Source organism: Arachis ipaensis, chromosome B01 (assembly GCF_000816755.2).
Source record: "Arachis ipaensis cultivar K30076 chromosome B01, Araip1.1, whole genome shotgun sequence".
Lineage (NCBI taxonomy): Eukaryota > Viridiplantae > Streptophyta > Magnoliopsida > Fabales > Fabaceae > Arachis > Arachis ipaensis.
In genome coordinates, this window is record NC_029785.2 from 134114370 (window position 1) to 134123602 (window position 9233).

The window sequence follows — 9233 nt, forward strand, 5'->3', positions numbered from 1 at the left end:
TTTATGAAAATTTAAAAAATTTTATTTAATTAAAAAATATTAGTAATAATATCTTTTTCAATTATTTTTTAATATTATTACTTATTTTTTAGATATTAGAAATCATTAATATTTAGGTTGAATTAAACTTTTATTTATAATAAACTAAATATTAAATAAATTTTTTAATAAATTAAATCATATTTAATAACTTATTACTATTATTTCTTTTAAAAAATAGTTGGGGCGAGGCCTCCCTCATCGCATATTTCCGTCCCTATCTGCTGCTTTATCCTCTCATATAAAAAAATTTAATGACAAAAAAAACAGAAGAAAATAAAGATCTCCATTTTAAAAAGGATTATTAATCTATTAACAAGCTAAAAGATTTGAAAAACATAAAGATAAAAGTAGGATATGAAAAACAAACAAGCATTACAACAATATCTTTTCTGTTCCAACATTCATAAGTTTGATTAATATTTTATTCCCAACTTAGAGATTGGTATTTGTCACATACATAGTTACATACCCATCTAACATAAATATTTTAAGTTTGTTTCATTTGTTGTTCATTTGTTTGTTTGGTTTTTTAAGTTGTTGTCATCTTTGCTCAACTTTTGTGTTGAGCTATTCTTTAAAAAAATATATAGAGGTAATGACCAAATCAGTACCCGAAAGATTCAAACGCTGACATTTTGGTACCTCACTATTGTTATTGATAAAATGGTCCTTAAAAGATTTTAAAATTTGACAAGCGTATCCACGAGTTCACCGGAGCACATTTCCAGCAAGCACAGTGCTGATGTGGCCACCGTGTTTTGGTGACTTGGCAAACCACCCCCAAAGTTCCCTCCCAACGCACACTCCCTCCGCTTCCCTCTCCCTCCCTGTCGCAGCCCCCATCCCCAACGCACACTTCTCCCTAATCGCAGTCCCCGCCGCATCACAAGCCCCTCCCCAACGTACACTTTCTCTTTCTCCCTCAACACCACCATTCACAGCAACAACAACTTTAACATCAACAGCAACAACAACCTCCACCACTCTCTCTCTCTCCACCACTCCCCTTTTCCCAACGCACACTTCCCTCTCCCTCCCTTAACACCACCATTCACAGCAACAACAACCTCAACATCAACAGAGTTGCCCCAAATCATGAATTGTCCCAAATTTTTAGGTTAAATTATCATTCAAAAAGATTAATCACAATAAAACTCAGAAACAAATTCATATACAATAATCAAAATAAAATAAAATAAAATAAAATAAAACTTAATACAGACACCAAGATGGAACCCAGACAGAGGAGGCATGGCAACGACTGGGGGATAGCAGTAAGCAAATACAAGCAGTGAAGACGACAGCGGTGAAGGCGTGCAGACATCGCAATGCTACGAAAGAGACACTGGCGGACGCAGAAGACCCGACGACGAGATGGCGACAGTGCGGTGTCAATGACACTGGCTCTGTAAGACTGAGAAGGTTGAGCTCTACTGCTGTTTTGGGGGAGAGTGAGTTAAGAGTATGAGACACTGTGTTGGGAAGGGGATTAGAATTCAAAGAGGCAAGGGAAGGGGATTAGGGTTTAGAAAGGAGGATTTTGGATTGAGGAGGAGGGAAGTGCATTGGAGATGGGGAATTAGGGTTAGAGAGGGGGAAGGAAGAATTAGGGTTGGAGAGGGGGGAGAATGCATTCAGGAAGGGGAAGGGGGGAGTGCGTTGGGGAGGGGGAAGGAGAAGAATTAGGGTTGGGGGGATATTTGCCATGTCATCAAAACGCAGTGGCCATGTCAGCACTGTACTTGCCGAAAATGTGCTCCGGTGAACTCGTGGATACGCTTGTCAAATTTTAAAATCTTTTAAGGACCATTTTGTCAATAACAATAGTGAGGTACCAAAATATCAGCGTTTGAATTTTTCGGGTACTGATTTGGTCATTACCTCAAATATATATATGTAACTTACTTATAATGGTCATGAATGATGAATGATAATCATGCTTCAGGGTTTAGCATTTCCCTTTTGAAAGTCACAAATGCCTTTAAGAAATTTGAGATAGGGAATTGAAGGAAATCCCAGAAACACGAACGACCAGCAATCATCGGAAAGCGTTGTGACAGCATTGCAGCATGCTTGTGTTAAATTGCTGCTTCTTTGGAACTGAAACAGTGTCTCTGTGACTGCAGACACACACTCTGGTGTGTTGTAGAATGCTTTGAGGCACTTTCCGGGATCTGCTTGGCCCAGGCCCACATGTGAAAGCCCAATCTGAGCCCAAATCAACATGCATGCAGCTCCAACTGCCACCATTCTCGTCAAACTCAAAGCCATTGCGATTGAGAATTTGTGCAAGTTTCTGGCTAACTATATATATATAATTAATTGATGAGTTACTTAAGAGAAGTTTGGTAACGTAGGGGTAATTAATCCATCCAAATTACCGTTATTAGGGATTAAATTATTAATTATCTACGCCCCATAACGTTACTTGGTTGAATGAATCACATGCATGTAGTTATGTAGTGAAGGATTTCAGCTTTGTGCAAAATGTCACGTTTCATGATGAAGTACTTTGTGCTATGGAAGAAATCATGCATGTGTGGCACATGATGACACATGCAAACACTATGATTTTGTTCCATTTATTTATTTATTTATGGTAAACGAAGCAATATAATCTGGTTTTACATACATCACGTAAATTTATCCTATAGTAATCTATCTTTTTATGAATGATGTTATGATATCTAAGATCAGGCCACTTGATTTGGGGAACTAAATTAACATACATTAGAAGAAAAATAATATAAGACTAACTGATAACCTAGTTGCCCCGTAATCGCGGATTGATTAGTAAAATTCTCCATATCTCAAAAATAACTAAACATTAATAATTGTATCAAAGCTTAGTTGTTTCGGGAATGAAGAAGCTCATCCCTGCGTTCTCTAATTTTATCCATATCAAGATTTCTCTTACGCTTTTGTTAGATTAAAATAGGTTTAATTATTGAGTAAGCTGATTTTGGGATTCACTAAGGATTGAACTCTTGACTTTTCAGATCTAGAACTCTAATACCATGTCATGAAACCACTCATCCCAAAAGTTTAAGCTAATGAAAAAAGGCAACACTAATAGTTATATCTCTAATACTATCCTAAACCTTCATTGTACACATTGTACAACTATTCTATTGGCTCCCTATATTTCCTCTTAATTATTACATTGGTCTTTAATTTTACCAAATTTGTAATTAGATTTCTATACTTTTTTTTTCTTTTCAATTAGATCTCTACACAATGTTTTTAATTTTGTAATCAGATCTTTGTCTATGTAAAAAATGTTAGAATTGACAGAATATTTTTTTACATTGAAGGTATCCACAATTAACAACCTAATTAGATCATTGACCACAATGTTTTTAAGAAAAATATTTCGTTAATTGTAATGTTTTTTTATACGAAAATGATTGATTATAAAATTAAAAATTGTGTAGAGACCTAATTAAAAAAATAAAAGTATAAGAACCTAATTATAATTTGATAAAACTATAAAAACTAATAAAATAATTAAACTATTAAAATATGTATGGATACCAGAATCATGAGAAGGAAGAAATGAAAGATGTAAAGAGAAGCATATGAAAAAAGCAGTCATAATATTAGAAAATTTGAAGAGAAAGCTCGGCGACCTTAAATTAGCTTTGGCCACTATTCCGTATTATCCCTATCATGACAATCTCTAAACTCCAATTTTAATACTCCAATTGGGATTTATTCGGAACCCTTCCTTTTTTTTTTCTTTTTAGAATTGGTGGAAAATGCATATTTGGAACCAAATAAGAAGACTAAATACCTATTTTGGTCCCTTGAGATTCACGCGATTACTTAATTTGCTACTCGAAATTTAAAATTATCTATACTAGTCCTCCAGGTTCGAAATTTAAAATTATCTATACTAGTCCTCCAGGTTCAAGTCCGGGCACCAATATGATCCCTCGGCTTTTTTCGGCAATAACTAGGCAAACAGAGTGTTGAGATGGCACCCTCTCTGCCACGCTGGATGATGAGTAAACAACATCGTTTACCCTTGGCGCCCAAACAAGTCAGAAATGAAGAATAGCGGTGATAGAGAAGAAAAAGAATACTTTATTTTGAGTCTCCATTGTTTCTTCTCCCTTCGTATACAAAGCGACGACATTTATGACTTGTTTGAATGTCAAGGATAAACGACGTCGTTTACTCATTATCCAGCGTGGGAGAGAGGTGCCATCTCAGCATTCCGTTTGTCTAGTCATCGCCGGAAAGAATCAAGGGACTACATTAGTGTCTGGACTTAAATCTGGAAGACCAGTATAAATAGTTTTGAATTTCAAAGACCAAAATGAATAATCGGGCACAGGACCAAAATGAGGATTTAGTTCAAATAAGAGGATTTAATCCAAATCAGAAAGCATCTTGAATCTCACTAAGCTCTTCGGAATCTACATACCAAGATTCAGACAAGAGATATTCAAAAGCGCACGAGAAATCACGCGGAATGCAAGCAAATTATTCATATTAGAATCGCTAAGAACAAAAAACGAGAAGCAGATTAGAACCAATGAGAAATATTAATATAACAATAATAATCGTTCACATTTTAATAAAGCAAGATAGGTTTACTCAACAAGGTTACTAATTTCTGTCCTAATCACTAAACTCGACTCAAATCCATTCCCCGAGATACAATTTCCTACTAATACAATTCTGAATTCACTTTCTCTTCTTAGATGGTGGCTGTGGAGTCTCCTCTTCATCTTCCTCCTCCTCTTCTTCCTCATCTTCCCCCTCATCATCATCATCTTCCTCATCCCCATCATCGTCATCATCATCCTCCCCATCATCGCTGCCTCCAGCACCATTAGCCTCAGGATCATCTTCAGGATCAGCCCCTTCCTCGTCACCTTCATCACCTGAATATTCCTCTTCTCCATCATCATCCTCATCATGTGCATCCTCATCATCGTCGTCGTCATCATCCTCATCCTCATCTGTTTCACTATTCTTGTTTTCTAGGAAAGCATGTTTCCTCTCACGAAGGTCTTCTAAAGGAAACCTGACCAAGATTTAATATATGTCAAAATATTTAATTAAGTTAAACATTATTATATCAAAACAACTGCAGTATCTTCAATGTCAACATGAATTTATGCTTACCTTGCATCAGTCAAATCTGAAGATGCCGAATTACTGACACTCCTCAGCAGATATCCAATCTGAGGGGAAAAATCAGACAGAAGTAAAACAAAAGATGTTTACTGAATTCAATGCAACAGATTATAACAAGTATATTATAGTTCATACTCAACAAACACATCTAAGATAAACTGAAGCTATGGCATGCATATGTGGATGAAATTCTATGTCACAAACTTAAATCTACTAATGCAGTTTTAAGAATTGTTCATATCCAAGAAGAAATTGTTTGTCATCCGTTTTCTCTGTAATCTTCACAATGGGACTTTGGACAGACAGATCCACTTTAGTATACAACATACAAAGAAACTAATAGAAAACTTTGCATCTGCTAAGGTCATATTTGATATATAAAGAAACTAATAGAAAACTTTGCATCTGCTAAGGTCATATTTGATATATAAACTCTAAACTCTTAACCCCATAGGAAGGGAAAAGCAAAAGGAATAAGTGGAAAATTGTTCTTTCCAATTGATGCGTTGTGTATTTCCTTTATGCTGTTATGCATGAATACCTTTGTACACGTAATATAGAGAAAAATGAAGCACAAGAAGTACCCCCTTTACAAGCTATAGAATGGAAAGCCCAAACTACATCAAATTTTACAGCATAGAGGCCGAAAATGCAACAACAGGCATGCACATACGAGTGAAATGCAACATCTGAATATGCCAATAACACTTTGTATAAACTAAAAGCAACGCATCTATCTAAATCTAATAGCATATTTAGTCATGACTTACAGCAAGCACCAAAACACATCATGAATTGCCCAAAACTCAAAACCCGGTAGCTAAAAGTGGGAACAGGTAAGCAGTTCCACTTAAATTCAATCTAGTTACATGAAAGTGAAACACAACTGTAAACGGAAACACTTCTAGCATAGGTACTAAAAACAAGATAAGACACGGAAACAAATCCACCATTCCTTCTTTGTTCTTACTGAACTAAGCAAATCACATGGAAACAATGAAAAACACAAAGAACCAAAAATTGTTAGAAACAGCAATGATTGAATGAGGTTCGAAGTGACTGAAAAGTGCAAGATTCTAAAGAGAGAGAGAAAGAGGAATGAATTACGAGAGCGAGAGATTGGGCAGAAGCGAGGACAGTGTGGGCCAGAAGAGAAGGAATCTGAAGCTGAAGAACCTCCATTGGCAAAAAGAGTGTGAAGCTGAAGCTAGAAAGCAGAGAGTCAATGGGTTTCGGTCCGAATCTGGTTACAGTAAACCCCTCTTTCTCCACCGTTTTAGGGTTTTTGTGTACGCCAATCCGATTCCCTCTTTTTTGTTATTCTCACCCCCCAACTTTTCTTTCCTTCCACTCCCAACCCTATTTTATTATTTTATTATTTTGATAATTGAGATTTGAGTCTGAAGCGCGTTCTGGTCTTCTGGAAGTGCCCCTAACAATTTTCTATTTTCCCAAATTCCACTTGTGACCTTCTTTTATTTTTATCCACTAATTTTTAGAGCTGATTTCTTTCTTCTTCTACTTCTTTTTTATTTTCTTTTTTTGGGCCAACAAACTCTAAATTTTCGAGTCGTCTTTGGATCTAGTTACCCTGTGGGCTTCGGCCACTTTTTGTGACCAAAAACAATAATTTAGTAGAATTACTCTCTGAATAAAAAAATTCAAAATACACCATTTTTACTCTGATTTTTTATTTAAATAAATAAAATAAAAATAATAATTACCGAAATAAATATTTTTAAAAAATCTATCGATTTGCGTTTTCAGTCATATCTCATTTACACTGTAAACGAGATATGACACGTCAGCTGCAACGTGGCTATCTCGTTTACATTGTAATCGAGATACATGGAGTATTATCCCAACAGCTATAAAAGGATGTGTAACCCTTGATATTCTTCATAATCTTTTTCTATCCTTTTTGTGTCTCTTATTTCTCACAAATACAAGACATTAATAGCCAGTAGTCCATACATAGTTGTGCTTGTTTATCCCAACATCCATGGGAGGATCATGGTGGAGCAAGTAAGGAGCTTTCTGCAGAGGTGGGACACGCCGACACGGTGGCGGTGGTCCTTCCGTACACTCGACCTATGTGCAGGACGAGTATCCCAAGCTGGTCGAGACTGCTGCCCACCGGAACCGGATGAATGACACGCTCCTTGCCCCGAGGGAGGGGGAGGAGGTGGAGGAGTCGATCCTGTAGGTGAAGCGACACTGTGTACTGGTACGTCTCCCTCATCCTCCTGACGGTCGAACTCCGCCACCTCCTTCGACTCTGCGTCACCCCTAGCCCGTTGAGGCCTGGCCCTCTCCCTCCTGATGGGCTCACCTGGTCCACGCTCTCTCTGCCCCCGCTCCCTCCTAGCAGGTCAGTGAGTGGCCTCTCTAACCTCCCTCGCACGTCTCCTCCAATCCGGCATGCCCCTCGGAAGAGTCAGATCGTCTCTCGGCTGGCTAGCAGTGGGCTGGACGTCGGGGGGCAACTCTACCAGCCTGGGGTCCTCCAAAACCTCCTGCCCCGATAGATGCCTCACACGGCAAGCCCCATGCCACCAATCGTAGTACTTACTGGTAGGCCTAGTGTCAAACGTATGGTGGACGATAATCCTGCGACCGGGCTCGAACCTCTGCCTCCAACCGTCGTACCACTCCTGGAGTCGCTCCGGCCACCAGACATCCTCACCATGACCAGTGGTGGTCAGATACCTATTGTTAAACACATTACGTAAATAAAGTAGTATCACTATCAGAATAACAAACAACTACAAATGTATAACTTTGAAGAAATTAACCACCATTCATACCTATCAAGGTTCACCGGAATGCCTGGCACTGGCTGCTCCCTGTTGAACTGCTGATTCACCCGATCAACGTGGTGAAACCGGACAATGTTGAAGCACACCAGTGGAACAGCCGACAACCATGTACCCCACTCCTCCTCCTCACGGAACCAGTGCGGGCACAGGGCCTGCAACGCAGGGTCATCGTATACCCTCCATGCAAACTGAACAAAAATTTGGGTAACAAAATAACAAGTATTACAACACAGCAAGTATTTAAAATAACAAAAATCTTTAATTACATGACTAATCTCATCGAACCGTAACCAGTCGATCGATACCCTCCAGTACAGGACCCTGGCCTGGTGCTGATCCCTACTCTGCTGCTGCAGTCCAACTAACCTGACAGTAACAGGGATATATACAATTCATTAAGTAACAAACCATGCGAATTAACAACAATGTTTAACGCGAAATGAAAAAGTAATATTTGGATACCTTGCAGCTAGCGGATACTGGTAGACTCCTCTATCTGGTGGACACCACTGAGGAAATCTCTGGTAAATCCAACTCATCAGTAGCGGAGTGCAACCGGCGATGTCCGTGACACCCCACTGTACCGCCAAACAGAGTGACTGGTAAGTCCAGGCCAGCACAGCAGAGCCCCAAGATAACGCCCTACATTCCGCGAGGCACGAAGTCCCGGAGAAGCGGTAGCCACCGTACGTGAACCAGGTTGTTGGACTTGTCTGTCAACAAATACCCTCCGATCAGTAACATAATATAGCATCGGGCATACTGTCGGAGGGTCTCAGGATTGTCGGTCGGGGGTATCTGGCGGACACGATCACGCAACCAAACCAACTTTAGCGTGAACGACTCCTTCCTCTGCACAGCCTGCTGTGCCGCCACCGGAGGCCTGACACCAAGCAGTTGCTCAACCATGGCCCACGTCTCTGTGCCGTACCACCTACCAAAGTCATGAAGGCACCCCCCAACGGGGTTCCCGTGTGCACGTAGGCCTAGGTGATACGCCACGTCCTGCAGGGTGATAGTGACCTCACCCCACGAGAGATGAAACGTGTGTGTCTCCGGACGCCATCGCTCCACGAGTGCCGAAATCAGGGAATTGTCAAATGTGAAGTCCCTGAGGGGCACTGTGTCGCCGAATCCAGCCTCAGCCAGATACGAGACGATGGCGTCCGGTGGAGTAAGGGTATGGCTAACTCGTCGGGACAATAGAAAGCGAGACCTCTACGA

General features: G+C 39.7%; 2 protein-coding genes and 1 long non-coding RNA gene across 3 annotated transcripts in view; 1 reads left to right on the forward strand and 2 right to left on the reverse strand.

Moving 5' to 3' along the window:
• LOC107640534 (glutamic acid-rich protein) lies at nt 4574-6597 on the reverse strand. Its single transcript, XM_016344051.2, has 3 exons — nt 6298-6597; nt 5179-5237; nt 4574-5077 (listed from the first exon to the last, which is right to left on the reverse strand). The coding sequence occupies exons 1-3, from the start codon at nt 6370-6372 to the stop codon at nt 4735-4737; spliced, it is 477 nt and encodes a 158-aa protein (XP_016199537.1). The 5' UTR covers nt 6373-6597; the 3' UTR covers nt 4574-4734.
• Nucleotides 5244-6200, forward strand: LOC110264180. Its single transcript, XR_002349909.1, has 2 exons — nt 5244-5553; nt 5604-6200. It is a non-coding gene; the product is annotated as an uncharacterized LOC110264180 (long non-coding RNA).
• LOC110267286 (serine/threonine-protein phosphatase 7 long form homolog) overlaps nt 7086-9233 on the reverse strand; it is a 2553-nt gene continuing 405 nt past the window's right edge. Inside the window, exons 3-6 of the mRNA XM_021112474.1 lie at nt 8700-9227; nt 8472-8587; nt 7998-8375; nt 7086-7899 (exon numbers count right to left, since the gene is read on the reverse strand). Of these exons, the coding sequence (XP_020968133.1) occupies nt 7563-7899; nt 7998-8375; nt 8472-8587; nt 8700-9227 (1359 nt within the window). The 3' untranslated portion in view covers nt 7086-7562. The remainder of the gene's footprint in view (nt 7900-7997; nt 8376-8471; nt 8588-8699; nt 9228-9233) is intronic.

Coding starts and splice junctions, on each gene's coding strand:
- LOC107640534 (XM_016344051.2), bottom strand. CDS start 6,372: ATGGAGGTTCTTCAGCTTCAGATTCCTTCTCTTCTGGCCCACACTGTC. Junction 5,238..6,297: donor CTGCCCAATCTCTCGCTCTC/GTAATTCATTCC, acceptor TTTTCCCCTCAG/ATTGGATATCTGCTGAGGAG. Junction 5,078..5,178: donor TCAGATTTGACTGATGCAAG/GTAAGCATAAAT, acceptor AATCTTGGTCAG/GTTTCCTTTAGAAGACCTTC.